This window comes from Chrysemys picta, chromosome 1, assembly GCF_011386835.1.
Source record: "Chrysemys picta bellii isolate R12L10 chromosome 1, ASM1138683v2, whole genome shotgun sequence".
NCBI lineage: Eukaryota > Metazoa > Chordata > Testudines > Emydidae > Chrysemys > Chrysemys picta.
In genome coordinates this window covers 18,038,012-18,056,429 of record NC_088791.1, presented here as the reverse complement: position 1 = coordinate 18,056,429, position 18,418 = coordinate 18,038,012, and the positions used below count along the sequence as shown (strand labels likewise).

At 43.7% G+C, this 18,418-nt stretch overlaps 1 protein-coding gene across 6 annotated transcripts in view; it reads left to right on the top strand.

Annotated features, from left to right (window-relative positions):
- DMTF1 (cyclin D binding myb like transcription factor 1) overlaps positions 1-18,418 on the top strand; it is a 66,743-nt gene that overhangs the window by 46,761 nt on the left and 1,564 nt on the right. For 5 of the 6 annotated variants that reach the window (XM_005304490.5, XM_024108528.3, XM_065553480.1 and 2 more), the window contains 4 exons: positions 9,226-9,311; positions 10,416-10,574; positions 11,749-12,132; positions 16,976-17,123. In XM_005304490.5, the coding sequence (XP_005304547.2) occupies positions 9,226-9,311; positions 10,416-10,574; positions 11,749-12,132; positions 16,976-17,123 (777 nt within the window). The remainder of the gene's footprint in view (positions 1-9,225; positions 9,312-10,415; positions 10,575-11,748; positions 12,133-16,975; positions 17,124-18,418) is intronic. The other variant, XM_042859428.2, reaches the window with a different exon arrangement.

Below are 18,418 nucleotides of genomic sequence, written 5' to 3'. Positions count from 1 at the left end.
TCACATACTTCAGTATGTTTACCCTTACTGTAGATGTGCTATGCTAACACAAAGCAAGGGTTACACTGACTGCTGGAGTAAAACCCACATTGGGTACATCTGCATGTGGGAGTTGCACTAGTATGACAACTGTGCCATGGTATGTAGTAGAGCCAAATGGTTACTACAGTGCAGATTCAACACCAATTAGAACAGGGGTCCCCAAGCTGGTGCCCGCGGGCGCCATGGCGCCCGCCGGGGAATCTAAGTGCGCCCGTGTACTGGCCGCCGGATGAGCATCCACCAAAATGCCGCTGACAATCAGCGTCATCCAGAGGTGTTGCCGCCGAAATGCCGCCGATTTTCGGCAGCATTTCGGCGGCGATGCCTCTGGATGACACTGCTTGTCGGCAGCATTTCGGCAGTGACGCCTATTGACATTGCCACTTGTCAGCGGCATTTCGGCAGAGGCTCGTCCGCCGCCACAGTCCTCCGTGGCTCGTCCAGACGAAAAAGGTTGGGGAGCACTGAATTAGAAGGTGTCAATATTTTATCTATAATTTTTTTAATGGAAATATATATACAACTTGTATCAATATGCTTGCATTCCTTTGCCCCTCCATCACTGAAATATCACTTAGGTTCTGAGATTGTAAATAATTCAGAGTAGGAACTGTCTTCTTATTGGGGATGTAAAATGTTAACCGATCAGCATCAGTCTTACCAGTAATGTATTCAGTTAACGTTTAAATGCCTAATGGGCACATTGAAAACGCTGCAGCAATACCATTTCATAGTGTCTGTGGAACTAGGTTCCACATTGTTAGGAGTCGGGACCATTGCTATGGAACTGACATCATAGGCCTGGGAACTAGGAGTGCTGCAGCGCCCCTACGTTGTACGTGGGGCTCTGCTGCTGGCCCAGGGCCCGGCTGCTGGCCCCGCGTCCGTCCCCAGCTGTGGCCCCAGCCTTAGCCTCCTTACCCCTGTCTGGGTCCCTCTCTCCTGGAGACAGGGCCATGCTCCTGGCCCCAGCTCGGGAGTGGGGGGAGGAGGGGGAGGTAAGGGGGCTGGCTTTCAGCACCTCCACTATTAAAAAGGTTCCAGTGCCACTGACTGATGTCACACTTTGGTAGCATTAAACCTTCAAACAACATCATGTAGGTTATAGCGATTTTTGATAACTACTTTTCCATAGTGAAGATGGAGCAATCAAAAAGGAGTAATGCCTGGAATCATTTCACAAAAATAACAGAAGACACCGTTAAATATAAACTCTGTAATATGGAGCTGAGGTATGCAAACAGCACCAGAGCAACGCTGAACCATTTGAAGCTGATACATCCCTCTGTTTCATGTGAAAAAGGCAAAAATCAAGCAACACTGACTGTGTTTGTTTCTGATAGTTCAAGAAAATGCAACACACAAAGTGACGAAAAATAACAGAGTTGTTGTGCACCATGATCACTACAGATATGCTGCCTGTAAGTGTCGTGGAGGGTACAGGTTTTCATGCATTGATGAGTTTTTTGTAGAACCTGAATACCATGTGCCTGTGAGACAGACTATAACCTCGCAACTAGAGAAGTGCTATGAAGACTCTGAAGTCTGTCTGGGAAAAATTGGAAAATGCCGTTAAAGTAGCTTTCACCATTGTCTGCTGGACAGCATTAACTACAGAAAGCTACATGACTGTCACTTGCCATTATTGAAAATTGGGAGCTTCAATCCGCAGTTCTACAAACCGAAAGTATGGCAGAACGACATATAGAGGAAAACCTTGCTGAAAAATTAAACACTACAGTGGAAAGATGGGGTTTGGCAGGCCGTGTCTTGGCGTGCGTACACAATAATGCAAGCAACATTGTGCTCACCAACATATTGAGGTATGTTACATGGGAATCTGTCAATTGTTTTGCCTATACTTTGCAGCTAGCTATAAATGATGGGTTTTCTTCAAGTAGTGTGGATCATGCTGTTGCAGCTGAAAGTAAATTAGTTAAAAGCAACAGAAGGTCCTGTGGCACCTTTAAGACTAACAGAAGTATTGGAGCATAAGCTTTCGTGAGTGAATGCCCACTTTATCAGACGCATAAATTAGTTGCACACTTCCACCGCAACACTGTGGCTGCAAAAGCACTTGAAAGAAAACAAACACAGCTTCAGGGTAAGCGACACCATCTGATCCAGTCGTGTAAAACTCTCTGGAATTCGGTATATGACGTGTTCGAAAGACTCAGTGGGCTAATAACAGCTGCGCTTTCAGATAGCTCTGTAACAAAACAATCTGATGCCCAAATGCTTCAGCTGCAAGATGAGCATTGGCAATTAATAGAGGATATCATACCAGTACTTTCCACTTTAAAATGTGCTACAACTGCCATGTCTGCTGAACAGTCAGTGCCGATTTCAAATATTTATTCAATTTGCAACAGTCTTCTCCAAACTCACCTCAGAAGCGAAGCTCCTGTCGAAAATGGAAAAGTCGTTGATTTCAAGGCTGCTGTTCGTCACTCTCTGGAGCATCTTATGAAACCCAGCGATCCTGCCATAACTGCCAAACCTGCACTTATTGCCTCCTTGTTAGATCCATGCCATAAACACATGTGGTTTCTTTCTCCTGTTGTCCAAAAATCAAAGCTTCTGCAACTTGCATCGATGTTAGAAAAATAGAAGAACCTCTAAGTGCTAGGGCTGAAACAAGAAGTGCTGAACCGGATGAGCCGATAGAGCCAGCGTTAAAGAAAATGCATGAAACTGAGAAGAGTGCTATAGTGATGCATTTAGGTGAAGATTATACCAAAAAGGAGAATGAGGAGAATGCAGTAGAAAATGAACTGGAAAATTACTTCAGGGAGCTTTGTCCTTCATTGGAATGCAGTCCATTGGAGGGGGTCAATGCACAGCGTTTTCCAAGGCTTGGAAAACTGGCAAAGAATTACCTGTGCATTCCAGAAACGTTTGTGCCTGCAGAACGTGTGTTTTCCAACACTGGCCTTACCGTTAATCGGCTGCACGCAAGACTGACAACAAAGCATATAAACATGTTGATTTTTTTTAACAAAAATCAGTAATAGAGTTGACATTCTAATCGGACTTTTTTGTGGTTTTGGACGGCTCAGGGATATTATGTAAAAAAGTGGGTTTTACACATAAGATTGGCTATTTATGTTGTTAATAAAGGCACTTGACAAAGATAATATATATATATGTGGTAGATTCAGTGTGAACCAGTAGCGCTGGAACATTTTTAATAGTGGAGGAGCTGAAAGCCAGACCCCTTACCCCATCCATCCCCCCCTCCTCCACCCCCAGAGCTGTGGCCGGGAGCAAGGCCGTGTCTCGGGGGGAGGGGGCGTTCCAGACAGGGGTAAGGGGCCGGGCTATAGCGCCCCTCGCACCCCTAGTTCCCATGCCTATATTGTGAACTTGTTAACGGTTAAACGTTTAACCGATACAATTTTAGTAGTTTAAGGGTTACTTTTATTAAATACTACTTCATTCCTACTTCATATGTGTTTGTATGGTACCTAGCACATAGGGTTTGGAGCTTCTGGACTCTACTGCAATGCAAGTTTTTAATCATTCTTTCTAATTTCTGGAAATTTACTATGTTCATCTTTTGTTTTCACTTAAACTCATAAACTGTAAATTAATATTTTCTACCGCTTGCTTAACTCTACTTTGTTAAAGTGGCACAAGCCCCCTGTATGAATACAGTGATACTGTTACAAAAGTGTTTATACAGCATAGCTTATTCCCATACAGGAAGGGGAATAAATAAGCTATACAAGTATAATCACATTTACTTCCTGGGTACTTCTGATGTTATTTTTCCTGCCAGTTCTCCAATCAGAGTTTTCCAAAGCAGATAAGACCTGCATTTCCAGTGTAAAAAACAAACACTGGCAGGGCAAGGGGACGTTGTTTGTGCATCACAAAGAAGCCAAAAAAGAGCACACACCCCTTTGTTTCTTTTCGCAGGTCTCCTTTAAAGTGGGCATATTTCTTTTGGCATAACTCACACTACTCAAACAAAAATGCTGGGAAATGTGTGCTGCTGTGCTTCCCTGCTGATAAAGTGCATAGAAGCGGAAGGTTTATAACTTCACTTTTTTTTTTTACCGGCTCCATATAGTGCAGACATGAGTCCACATTCTATGCACTAATACTCTGGGAAGTACTAATTCCAAACCAGTGGATAGCAGAAAGCGTCTGTAATTATGGAAACACAACTTGGCATAAACCATGCCTCTTGCTTCTCTCTCCCAAGATCAGACATTCGTAGATTTTTAAGGCCATAGGGATTCCCTGAATTAATTACTACTTCAAGTCCAATAGCTGTGGTTAAACTACAGCATATAGTTTAGAAAATCTTGATTTAAAAATTTCCAGTGACAGAGAATCTACTGTAACCCTTGGTAAATCTTTCCATTGCTTAATTATCCTCACTGTTAAATTCAGATTAGAAATAAGGCAAATTTTTGTCCAGTTTCAACTTCCAGCCATTGGATCTTGTTATACCTTTTTCTACTAGATTGAAAACAACAAATTTCTGTTGCCCACGGAGGTACTTCTAGACTGTGATCAAATCACCCCGGAAATTTTACTTTAATCTACATAGATTTAGCTCCTTGAGCCTCTTGCTACTAGGCATGTTTTCCAAACCTTTTAATCATCTCAGAGCTGTCCTCTGAACCCGCTCCAATTTTTCAACACCTTTCTTGAGGGGTGTGGACATTAGAACTGGACACAGCATTCAAGTAATGTTTGCACGAGTGCCAAATGCAGAGAGAACATAAACTCCATTAGCCCATTTGGCCACAGCATCACAATGGGAGCTCGTGTTCAGCTGATTATTCATCATGAACCCCCAAGTCTTTGTCAGACTCATTGTGGGTAGAGTGTCCCATCCTGTAAGTATGGCCTATATCTTTTATTCCTAGATGTTTGACCTTACGTTTGGCCAAACTGAAACACACATTGTTTCCTTGTTCCCCAACTTACCAAACAATCCAGATCGCTCTGTCAGTGACTTGCCCTCTTCATTATTTACCACTTCCCCAATCTTTGTGTCATCCGCACACTTTTATCAGTAATGATTTTATGTTATCTTCCAGGTCACTGGTAAAAATGATAGAATGGAGACAAAAACTGATCTCTGCAAGATCCCTCTAGAAACACACCTATTCAGGGATTTAATTTACAATTACATTTGAAGACCTATCAGTTCAAAGTGTCATGCGGTACCAATTCCATGTCTTATAGAAGACTAAGGGTACACTTACACTGCAGCTGAGAATGAGCCTTTCCGCTCAGGTAGACAGACTTGCGCTAGTGGGGTTAGAGTCAGTGCACTAAAAAATAGCAGTGTGCATGTAGGGGCACTGGCAGAGGCTCAGGCTAGCCATCTGAGCTCGGACCCACCTGCCCCACTGGGTCTGAGTTCAAGTCGCTACCCTGTGCCTCCACCAGTGCCCCAGTGCCCACACTTATTTTTAGCACACTCGTTCGAGCCTCACCAGCACAAGTCTATCTGTTTGGGCCTGGATGCTCACTCCCAGCAGCATTGTGGACGTGGCCTCAGTATATTACATCAACACTATTCATCTTTATCAACCAAACTTGTAATCTCATCAAAAATCTGAAGTTTGTGACAAGATCTATTTTCCATAAACCAGTGGTGCTTGGCATTAATTTATATGATTCTGTGTTGATTCTTTCTTAATCGAGTGTTGTACCAGCAAATCCATCATTTTGCCCAGTGCCTATAATTAAGGCTATGATTTAGTCATGGGTATTTTTAGTAAAGGTCATGGACAGGTCACAGGCAATAAACAAAAATTCACTGCCTGGGACCTGTCCATGACTTATACTATAAATACCCATAACTAAATCTTGGGAGGGGGGCACTGCTGCGAGGGGTTGCTGCTAGGGATGTGGGGCCAGTAGCACCAGTTGCCGGGGGCTGCCAAGCAGCGGCTGCTTTGGCTGCCCAGAGGTCAGCTGCTGGGGGCCGCCAACAGTAGCAGCTCCGGCTGCATGTGGAGCCAGCCGCACCAGCTGCTGCTCAGGCGGTCCCTGGGGCCAGTTGCTTGGGCGGCCCTGGGGTCAGCCACGCTGGCCTCTGCAGAAATCACGGCGGTCACGGAAAGTCACAGAATCTGTGACTTCTGCAACCTCCGTGACAGACGTGGAGCCCTAACTATAATGACTTGAATCATCCTGATTACCCTTTTTAAATGTTGGCAGGACATTAGCTTTTATCCAGCCCTCAGAAACTTCCCCAGTTTTCTACAATATATGGAAAATCAACATTAACAGTCTAGATAGCTCCTCAGCCAGCTCTTTTAAAACTTGTGGGAAGCAAATTATCTGGACCTGCTGATTTAAAAATGTCTGACTTTAGTAGCTGCTATTTAATAGCCTCCTTCCTGTTCAAATTGCTTTCAGTAACTCAGTGAACCAGTCAGGCTCCTATAGTATTAGCATTTGTACCTTCAGTAGGTTGCAGCCATTACATACAATGTGATTAAATATACTTGAGTGCATCTTGCACTTTATCCATTGGTGCACATACACATTACACTGGTCTACAATTTTTGAGAAGTTGTCTGCTTCAGAGATAAAATGTGCTATTTATTATGTATTTTGATGTGCTGAATTCAAATATGACAATTAAAACAACTGATTGGCTACTGTTTCTAAGATATTTAAGTTTTTACATTTTATGTCTATGTATATTGTGTAGATAGTAGAGTTTTAATCATAAATTGTAAACCTAGGTCTTTTCACGATAATATTTCACTTGTCCTGTTTATGTAACACTTTAAAAATCAGCAAAAGGGTTATATAAATTTATTATGAAACAAAGGGCAAAAAACTATTATGTACATAGTTTAGTCCTATTCAGTGTCTACTCGGCACTTCTTGGCTTGTCTCTTGTATTCATTAAATGGAGCATCTCTTGTCACTGTCCAGCAATAGTCTGCAAGCATTGATGGGCTCCATTTGCCCTGATAGCGTTTCTCCATTGTTGCAATGTCCTGGTGAAATCGCTCGCCGTGCTCGTCGCTCACTGCTCTGCAGTTCGGTGGAAAAAAATCTAGATGAGAGTGTAAAAAATGTATCTTTAGTGTGACATGTTGCAACCAAGGCTTTTGTCTGCCTTGAGGAGGTTTTCCACCAACAACCTGTAGTTGTCTGCCTTGTTGTTTCCGAGAAAATTTATTACCACTAACTGGAAGGCTTTCCATGCCAGTCTTTTCCTTGCCATGCAGTGCATGGTCAAATGCATCATCTCGAAGAAGTTCACGAATCTGAGGACCAACAAAGACACCTTCCTTTATCTTAGCTTCACTTAACCTTGGAAATTTTCCACGGAGGTACTTGAAAGCTGCTTGTGTTTTGTCAATGGCCTTGACAAAGTTCTTCATCAGACCCAGCTTGATGTGTAAGGGTGGTAACAAAATCTTCCTTGATTCAACAAGTTGTGGATGCTGAACACTTTTCCTCCCAGGCTCCAATGACTGTCGGAGTGGCCAATCTTTCTTGATGTAGTGGGAATCTCTTGCACAACTATCCCATTCGCAGAGAAAACAGCAGTACTTTGTGTATCCAGTCTGCAGACCAAGCAAGAGAGCAACAACCTTCAAATCGCCACAAAGCTGCCACTGATGTTGGTCATAGTTCATGCACCTCAAAAGTTGTTTCATGTTGTCATAGGTTTCCTTCATATGGACTGCATGACCAACTGGAATTGATGGCAAAACATTGCCATTATGCAGTAAAACAGCTTTAAGACTCGTCTTCGATGAATCAATGAACAGTCTCCACTCATCTGGATCGTGAACGATGTTGAGGGCTGCCATCACACCATCGATGTTGTTGCAGGCTACAAGATCACCTTCCATGAAGAAGAATGGGACAAGATCCTTTTGACGGTCACGGAACATGGAAACCCTAACATCACCTGCCAGGAGATTCCACTGCTGTAGTCTGGAGCGCAACAGCTCTGCCTTACTCTTGGGTAGTTCCAAATCCCTGACAAGGTCATTCAGTTCACCTTGTGTTATGAGGTGTGGTTCAGAGGAGGAGGATGGGAGAAAATGTTGTCCTGTGACATTGATGGTTCAGGACCAGAAGTTTCATCCTCTTCCTCTTCCTCGTCTGACTCAAGTGAGAATGATTCCGGTGCATCAGGAACCGGCAGTCCTTCTCCGTGGGGTACTGGGCGTATAGCTGATGGAATGTTTGGATAATGCACAGTCCACTTTTTCTTCTTTGACACACCTTTCCCAACTGGAGGCACCATGCAGAAGTAACAATTGCTGGTATGATCTGTTGGCTCTCTCCAAATCATTGGCACTGTAAAAGGCATAGATTTCCTTTTCCTTTTCAATCACTGGCGAAGATTTGTTGCACAAGTGTTTCAGCATATGTGTGGGGCATCATCCATGACTTCTAGGAATAACATGATGCAATTCATATAATCTATGACGCAATACCAGCTTCAGATTGCATAACTCTTTGTTTTGCCTAAAAATCAAGTACTGTCCAAACCCAGTCATAGATTTATTCCTAGATCCAGTCAAAGCTGTATTTTAGTCATTTCTGGTTTAAATTGAGATCCCTTCCCTTTATAACTCACTTATCCTCCGCCATTCCCAAGGCAAGGGTTGTATATACTGACCCAATAGCATATCTTGAAAACTAGAGCCAATCAACAATTTTAACATCATTTTCGTTCTCGGTGACCCAGAATTAGTAAAGTTTGACTACATTCATTTCAGAAGCATTTTGGCTGTAGAGCAGTGTTATTGGAGGACAGAAAGGAACGCAAATATAGGGCCAGTTTTCAGCTGGTGTGGATCAACACAGAACATAACTGCATTGACTTACCGCTGATTTACACCAGCTGAGGCTCTGACCTATAGGGTGGTCTTATGGATACTTCTTCCAGAATATTCTTTCTTTAAAATGTCATTACAAACATAAATCATTAGATCCCTCGAATATCATTTTGTTTTTTAATCCGACTTCCTTCCCTCTATTTCCATCTCATGTAAGATGTCTTCTTTAAAGAGTGTTGTATTCTAGATACAAACTAGAGAACCTTGGCATTAGTACTGCAGTCAGCTTCCTTTCTCTCAGCACTGGGAGTAGCAGTTCCCTGTTTGACACCCTTCTGTGCTGACACGTTTTGGTTTACATGTGTTTTTTTTTGTTTTTTTCCTACTCCCATAGCCTCAGCTGATTCTCCTGCTGCTGCTGTCGACTCTGAGACAATAACACTGAATAGTGGAACACTACAGACCTTTGAGATTCTCCCAGTAAGTAACAGAGAACTTGCCTTGCAATATCACATTTATCCTTTAAATGTGGTTAAATTGTTAAATTTTTGTAGCTGATTTCCAGAATGGGGGAGGGAGGAGGGAAAGTTTAATGGTGATTCTGAAGTAAACTTCTGTTACAAAATCCAGAGCAAAATGTGGACCTAGTTGTAATTAGTTAGAGCTGTGAAGGTTCAATGTGAAATATTAACTCTTGTGAAACCATCTTGTAGCAGTGTGTGTGTAATATATTTTTTAATAAAAATCTTTCTTGTAAGAGGAGTTTATAACATGAAAGACCCTTGCTGGCAAAAGATTCCTCTGTGCCTGTACCATTCATCCCACTATTGATAGGGCATAGTCTCTGTACTATTACTGCAGGCAGTGGCAAATGTGGTTGAGGGCTCTGTGAGGCCATATCCTCACTGAACAGCTGTAGCAAGAGTGGCCTGTCTCCTCTTCACTCCTCTCTGGGAGCAAGACCAGGAAGTCAAGAATCTCTCCTTATCTTTCCCCCCATGGGATACTGGCATCTTTTTTGTCCTCCCTGTTTCCATTTGGTCAGCCAGGACCCAATCCAGCTCCCATTGGGTCTTTCCATTGACTTCAATGGGAGTTGGATCATGTCCCAGCAGAGGAGCAGACAAGAAGTAACCTACCAGTGGGTGCAAATTGCTGTATTCCAAGTGGATTTAGGATAGCAGAACCTGCTTTTACCAGAGTGTAATTTCACTGTAAGATGTGTGAAAAGATTCTTCACCAATGCAGTTCAGGATTTTCACTCCAGTTTAACCATGTCCCTTTGTCTTCTATCCATTGCTGATCAGGAGAGGGGACTAAACCGAACCCTGCACTACTCCATAGGAGAAAGTCCTTAGTGCAGAGAGGCAGTTGCCAGGATTACAGATAATTAGTTCTTCGCTAATTTAGTTTGTTGAAGAAAAATGAGGTTTTACAGTTACTCCAATTAAATTGTGGTAAGTAACACAGGGAAGGAGTTATTTCAATATGATTTCTAGCTAGCTGGATTCCCTATAAGTGAGTGCGCTAACATGGTTCAGGAAGTGGGGAATCTTTGTATTGACCGTTTTTTCCCTTTCTTAGTCCTTCCATCTCCAGCCTACTGGAACTCCCGGCACGTACTTACTACAGACAAGCTCAAACCAAGGCCTTCCTTTAACACTGACTACCAGTCCCACAGTGACCCTGACAGCTGCTGCCGCTCCTGCCTCCCCAGAGCAGATCATAGTCCATGCCTTATCCGTACGTATCTTGAAGAGTTAGAATGCTGAAACATCTTGGGAAAAGGGTGGGCTAATAATTATTGCCTGTCAGCCGCTGTGGTTACAGCAGGTCCCTAGTTACCTCCGTATTGTGGAAGCAGAGAAAGAACTGACAGTATGCTAAGGTTACGAAGTAGTTCCCAATGTATACACCTTTCTGACATGCTCATAACTTTCCAAAATATTCCCTCTGGAGCTGAAATTTTCCATGCTCACTCTCCAGTCACAGGTAGAGTACAATTATTTTGGCCGTTTTAAAATATTGAAGAGTGAGAATTTCCCATTTAAAAAAAAAAAACTCTTCAAACCACAGGCTGCAGAAAACTTGCTGAAGTTTAACATTTGGCATGGGTATCGACCTTATTGGAGATTAGTTCTTTGGTTGAAGATTAAACTGGTTTAATCATGTGATGTCTCCATCTAGTGGTTGGCCTCAACAAAATTAAAATCTGGTACCTACAACTTTTTATTTATAGGATTTTCTAAGATCTTATCACTGAAATCTTCACATCTATGAATTAATTTATCCCCCCACAACCTTTGTAAGGTAGGGAAGTATTGTGCCTGGTTAGCAGAGGGGGAAGCTAACAGATATTGAAAGTCACGTAGGAAATTTGTTGCAGCTATAGAAATAGTACTCTGATCTCCTGAATCTAGGACTATTATTTTAACTGTAACCACTTAGCTCAAGTGGTATGAGCTCGTGCTTTGGTGCTGAAGGTATCTGGTTGGATCACTGCTGATGACTTTTCTGTCTTAAGTTAAATAATACTTAAGCTTATCACTATCCTTCTTTGTTACAAACAGGAAGGAAGAAATGTTGTCTAGAGGTGAGATCACAGGGTGGAGAATCAGGACTCTCCTGGTTCTAGCCACAGTTCTGCCACTGATTCTCTTTACCTTGCTATGCCTCTCTCTATTTACTCCTCTGTAAACTAGATAGAACAGTTTCAACCAGGTTGCAGATTCATAGAGTTGAAGGCCAGAAGGGATCATCAGAACATCTAGTCTGATCTATATGTCACAGACCATTACATTTCACCCAGTTACCCATGTATTGACCCCAATAACTTGTGTTTGACTAAAGACAGGTGAAAAACCAACAAAGTGCTAAATACTATTTATTTTGTATCTTTTGTTAATGCTTCTTACAGCCAGAACATTTGCTGAACGCAAGTGATAATGTCACAGTGCAGTGCCACACACCGAGTGTCATAATTCGCACTGTTGCTACTGAAGACATCTCCTCCGTAACCCAGGCAGAACTTACTGTCGATTCACATATTCAGTCAGCTGACCTGACAGATCCTCCAAGTACTCTGGAAGCAGATACTTTTCCACATGACATCCATCAGTCCAAGCTGAGTGATGAAGAGCAGTCTGCCTACATTGACGATGACTCCTCCAAATTCAGTGGCAGAAATAGCACCGAACTGTTAGATGGGGTGATGGTAAGAACTGAAGAGGAGATTTCAGATACAGACCTCAAACGTGAAGAGGATTCCCACTCCAATTTAACTGACTCTTACGTCACTGAGGTAAGGAAGTGCATGATGAAACTACCAGAATATCTGAAACTACTGCCTCTAAGGCCTTGTCTACACTACCGGGGTAAGTTGACCTAAGTTACACTACTCCAGCTATGTGAATAACTTAACTGGGCTTGAGGTACCTTAGGTCGACTTACCCCATGTCTTCATTGTGCTGTGTCAACAGGAGATGCTCTCTGGTCGACTTACTTTACTCTTCTCAGAACTGGAGTACCGAAGTCGACGAGAGAGTGCTCTGCCATCGATTTAGCGGGTCTTCACCAGACCCGCTAAATCAACAACCATTGCATCAATTGCAGCAGCGTGGATCTCCCTAGTAGTGAAGACAAGCCCTCAGGGAAAGAGAAAGTGATGGTTCAAAATAAAGACCTGATGAGAAAATTAAAGTGTCCTTATGAATGTGTCAATAGTGCTGCTTTTTAATTGTCTTCTAGTGTTTTAGCTGCACGAGCATTTTGTGGAGAGGCTTTTTCTGTCTCAGAACTTCGTAAACATGTTGGGAGGTGGTGGTAATTAGATCAAGGCTAGGGTTAGGGTTCAGATTCAGTGGCACAGAAATCTCACAAGTGGGCTAGGAATCTGTACTCCCCAAGTCCTCATCTTGAGGATTTTGCTTTAATGCAGATAGGTGGCATAACATAGTGTGACCCGGCTAGTAGCGATCAAAGTAGTGTACTCATGGTTTATGGTTTTAGGAGATAAACAAGCCAGCTATTTGTCTACCAAGTCACTGTCTTTTCTTTACAAATATATTGTGTGAGCAAGGGAGAGGTGAAGTACAGTATTTCTCACAGTCAACTTTTTACTCTACTAATCTTGCTAGTGTCCTCTTAGCTGCAGCAGACCTTTCATGACTTTTTTTGCAGGATTTGATTGGTTAAGCAGAATAGTCCAGTTATTAAATGCTCAAAACACTTCAGTAAAGATTCAGTTGTGAAACAAATTACAATCTCACACAGCTCCACATCTCCGATGCTGCCATGAGTTTATCTAAGTAAGTATAAAACTGGAGCCATTATATAGGCTAGATACAGGAGTGGGCAAACTATGACCTGGGGGCCACTTCTGGCCCTCAAGCTCGTGCTGGGGAGCTATATCTGGGGCTTGCCCTGCTCCCGCACTCCAGCCGGGGAGTGGGTTCGGAGGCCGCTCCGCGCAGATGTGCCAAGGCTACTGGAAGCAGCAGCATGTCCCCCCTCTGGCTCCTGTGTTTAGGGGCAGCCAGGGGGCTCTGCACCCTGCCCCTAACCCAAGCGCCACCCCCACCCCAAGCGCCACCCCCACAGCTCCCATTGGCTGGGAACTGCGGCTAATGGGAGCTGCAGGGGTGGCATCTGGGATGGAGCAGCACACAGAGCCGCCTGGCTGCACCTCTGCATAGAAGCTGGAGTGGGGACATGCCGCTGCTTCCTGGAGCTGCTTGAGGTAAGCGTTGCCCAGAGCCTGCACCCCTGACCCCTCCAGTGCCCCTGCCCCAGCCCGGAGCTCCCTCCTGCACCCTGAATTCCTCATTTCTGCCCCCACCCCAGAGCCCGCACCCTGAGCCAGAGCCCTCTCCACACCCCAATCTCCGTCCCAGCCCTGATCTCCCTCCCACCCTCCAAACCCCTTGGTCCCAGCCTGGAGCACCCTCCTACACCCCAAATCCCTCCGCTCCACCCCAGAACCCGCACCTCCAGCCGGAGCCTTCCATCCCTGCACCCTAACCCCCCCTGCCCCAGCCCAGAACGCCCTCCAGCACCCTGAACTCCTCATTTCTGGCCCCACCCCAGAGCCTGCACTCCCAGCCAGAGCCCTCACCCCCTCCTGCACCTCAACCCTAATTTTTTGAGCATTCGTGGCCAACCATACAGTTTCCATACCCAGATGGGCCATGAATTGGAACAATTGATAGAGCTAAGTATCAAGAAATAAGACCAACTTGCATTTTATTGAGCTTGTTAGAGTTTGTTGGGTTAAATTGCACTTCCCCTTTAACAAACTGCTCTCCAAAATAACAGATCTAACAGATGGTACAATTTTTTTTCTCAATCAGCCAGGAATCCCACTATAATTCAGACTGTTAGGTTTTGTTTCTGCAAGAGAACAGGTATGTACATTGAACCATCTCTCTGCTGTTCTTATGAGCAGGATCAGTACATTCTACATACAGTCCAAAGCTACTGACCTTCCTCAATTTGCATCCTTTTCTTTTCACTTTAGTTGAAATGGATGCAATAATACATTTACATTTAAGCCAGTTTGAGAGCTCTGTCTATTTTAGCAGTTGAATCATAGAATCACAGAATATTTGGGTTGGAAGGGAGCTCAGGAGGTCATCTAGTCCAATCCCCTGCTCAAAGCAGGACCAGTCCCCACTAAATCATCCCAGCCAGGGCTTCGTCAAGCCTGACCTTAAAAACCTCTAAGGAAGGAGATTCCACCACCTCCCTAGGTAACCCATTCCAGTGCTTCACCACCCTCCTAGTGAACAAGTTTTTCCTAATATCCAACCTAAACCTCCCCCAGTGCAACTTGAGACCGTTACTCCTTGTTCTGTCATCTGGTACCATTGAGAACAGTCTAGATCAGTGTTTCTCAAACTGGGGCCGCCGCTTGTGTAGGGAAAGCCCCTGGTGGGCCGGGTCGGTTTGTTTACCTGCCCCGTCCGCAAGTCTGGCCGATCGTGTCTCCCACTGGCCGCAGTTTGCTGCTCCAGGCCAATCGGAGCTGCTGGAAGTGGCGCGGGCCGAGGGACTTACTGGCTGCCTCTTCCAGTAAACAAACTGGCCCGGCCCGCCAGGAGCTTTCCCTACACAAGCGGTGACCCCAGTTTGAGAAACACTGGTCTAGGATCCATCCTCTTTGGAACCCCCTTTCAGGTAGTTGAAAGCAGCTATCAAATCCCCCCTCATTCTTCTCTGCTGCAGACTAAACAATGCCAGTTCCCTCAGCCTCTCCTCATAAGTCATGTGCTCCAGCCCCCTAATCATTTTTGTTGCCCTCCGCTAGACTCTTTCCAATTTTCCACATCCTCCTTGTAGTGTGGGGCCCAAAACCGGACACAGTACTCCAGATGAGGACTCACCAATGCCGAATAGAGGGGAATGATCACGTCCCTCGATCTGCTGGCAATGCCCCTACTTATACAGCCCAAAATGCCGTTAGCCTTCTTGGCAACAAGGGCACACTGTTTACTCATATCCAGCTTGGATTGTCACATAGGAATCAAAATAAGTTAAGTTACCGTGTTCAGATTATGAAGACAAAAATGTTAACAATTCAAAATCAAAATGTTCATGACATTAGTTATGGGTAAAGGTATGAAAAGACGTTAGATTGTTTAATTATTCTAGGAAGAAAAAGCAAATTGACTTGGTAATTCTCATTTGTTTATCCTAGCTAAATGGAAGTTTGGGGTCTGTGCAGTTTCACTAGTGGAGATAGCGGGGATTATTTTAGTCAAGAGGAGTACTCAGGAGTAGGAGTGACTCTAAAAAGGCCTCTGTAAACTTCACTTTCTGTATAAGACATTTCTCCCCGACTGCTGCCATTACAGTTGTCACAGTGCGTGGGAGGTATGGACTCAGGTTGCAGGGTTTTTCTAACTATAGCTGGAAAAGTGCCCAGTTGCCTTTCCCACTATCCCCTGTACCTTGAGAGCCGGCTTTTCAGTGTGGGCCTAGGAACCGCTCCTCAGTGTTGGAAGGTCCAGCTATGCTGTGCTTTCTGCAGGCTGCTTCCTCATTGAATTAGGTACGTCATACTTTGCAGTAAGTAGTGCAAGCTAAGATCTGGTCTTAGGATCTTAATGAGGGAGGTCCTAGCTATGATACATGCATCGCATACATGTGTTCATTCGTACACTGCTTGACATCAGCTGATAAGTGGTAACCAGCTGGGTGGCCAGTCACAAAGATGGTACTAATAAAACTGCCGAGAGGAACAGGTTTTAGTAAAACTGGCTGCACCATCCTAGCTATCCCTCTAAACAAGGGCCTCTAGCTAGCCCAAGCAGTCCACACTCCAGCTGTGAATCTGAACAATCCAGCTATTTTCATTCTGCCAATTCCAGCCACCCCTGCTGTTCTGCAATCAGCCTTTAGCTGACAGCAGTCAAGATCACTCTTCTTAGCGGTGCTTAGAGTAGTTAGAACTTGACAGTGAAAGCAGCAGTTGTAGTTATGACTCAAGGAGAAGTGTCAGTAAGGTGTTAATTTTTTTCCCTAACTTCCTTATTCAATTCACAGACAACAATTATATTTGTTGTTCAAATAATGCGTGATTACAAGGCCAGAAAGGACCATTGTGATTTAGTCTGACCTCTTGTGTAAACACAGGCCATAAGACTTGCTTGAATAAATTTGGACTAGAGAATCATTTACCCCCCAAAAAGTCTTGATTGAAAAGTTTCCAGGGCTCCATCCCAACCCTTGGTAAGTTTTTCCAGTGGTTAAGTTACCCTCATTGTTAAGTTTGCACTTGATTTCTAGTATGAATTTGTCTAGCTTCAAGTTCCAGCCATTGGATTGTGTTTTTTCTGTTATATTAAAAAGCCCTCTTATCAAGTTTTGGTCCCCATGTAGATAAGTGTTGTAAGTATGTAACATACGTCTTACCACATCTAGAGATGAGTAGCCAACATGATGAGAAATTCAGTTTATAGCCATTGTGGTTCACTTAAAACAGTGCTTTTGACTATGTCAGTCATTTTCCGTTCCCTCTAACTACTATTCGCTGTGAAAGAGATCTCAGCCGCAGCCAGCACGTAACTCAGTTTCCTAGAAGCAAATGTTTCTGTATCTCATTATGGATAAACCTCTCACATCTTATCCTTCAAACTCTCATGCAGGACCTAGGTTCTCCAGCCATAGAAGAACAAGTTGATCAGTCTGCAATAGACGACGAAACTGTCCTTATTGTTCCTTCACCCCATGGTTTTATCCAGACATCAGATGATATAGACAATGAATCAGTCTTACCTCTGACAACATTAACAGGTAATATCAGACAGTTGCTTAGTGCAATTGGCCTGAAACAAGATTCTTTAGTTCAGGGGTTTTCAAACGTCATTGCACTGTGACCCCCTTCTGACAACAAACATTACTACACGACCCCAGGAGGTGGGACCGAAGCATGAGCCTGGGACTCCGGGCAGAGGGGCCCGTAACCTGAGCCCCGCCACCCAGGGCTAAAGCCCTCGGGCTTTGGTTTCGTCCCTAGGCAGTCCAGCTTGGGCTTCGGCTCTGGGCCCCAGCAAGTCTAAGCCAGCCTTGATGACCCCATTAAAACAGGTTTCAGAGTTACAGCCGTGTTAGTCTGTATCCGCAAAAAGAAGAACAGGAGTACTTGTGGCACCTTAGAGACTAACAAATTTATTAGAGCATAAGCTTTCGTGGACTACAGCCCACTTCTTCGGATGCATATAGAATGGAACATATATTGAGGAGATATATATACACACATACAGAGAGCATAAACAGGTGGGAGTTGTCTTACCAACTCTGAGAGGCCAATTAATTAAGAGAAAAAAAACTTTTGAAGTACTGGGCTAGCTTGATTATCACTTCAAAAGTTTTTTTTCCTCTTAATTAATTGGCCTCTCAGAGGTGGTAAGACAACTCCCACCTGTTTATGCTCTCTGTATGTGTGTATATATATCTCCTCAATATATGTTCCATTCTATATGCATCCGAAGAAGTGGGCTGTAGTCCACGAAAGCTTATGCTCTAATAAATTTGTTAGTCTCTAAGGTGCCACAAGTACTCCTGTTCTTCCCATTAAAACAGGGTCCCAGCCCACAGTTTGAGAATGGCTGCTTTAGTTCAATATGGTAATTGAGCTCCTCTAATCATTCTGTGCATTATAGCCCTTATCTATGGAATCTTCGTATAACTTACCTTCCGAATCATTGTTAGTTTGAAACTTTAGAAATAAGACTCTTTAGCTGAAAGGATTTGGAAGCTTTTTTAAAAAACAAGGAAGTCATGCATTCATCTGTTTTCCTCCACTGCACCAATGTTAAATGCCAACTAATTAGTTTTAGACTACTTATACTGTAGCTGGAAAAATGTTGATGGGTGGTAGCAGTTCCAGCCCTTGTGGAAACCACTCAGTGTGAGGCTTGAGTTAGAGATTGGAGATTGATCAGTAAATTGTGTGTAATTCTGTATACCTGCTTTTTAGAGGAAATTGTTTTGGAAAAACTAGAGGGTCTCAAAGTAGCTACATTTTAAGTTTTATTTAAATTGATGCAAAGCACTACCTATGTGCTTTTGAGGTAAGTTTTTATAGC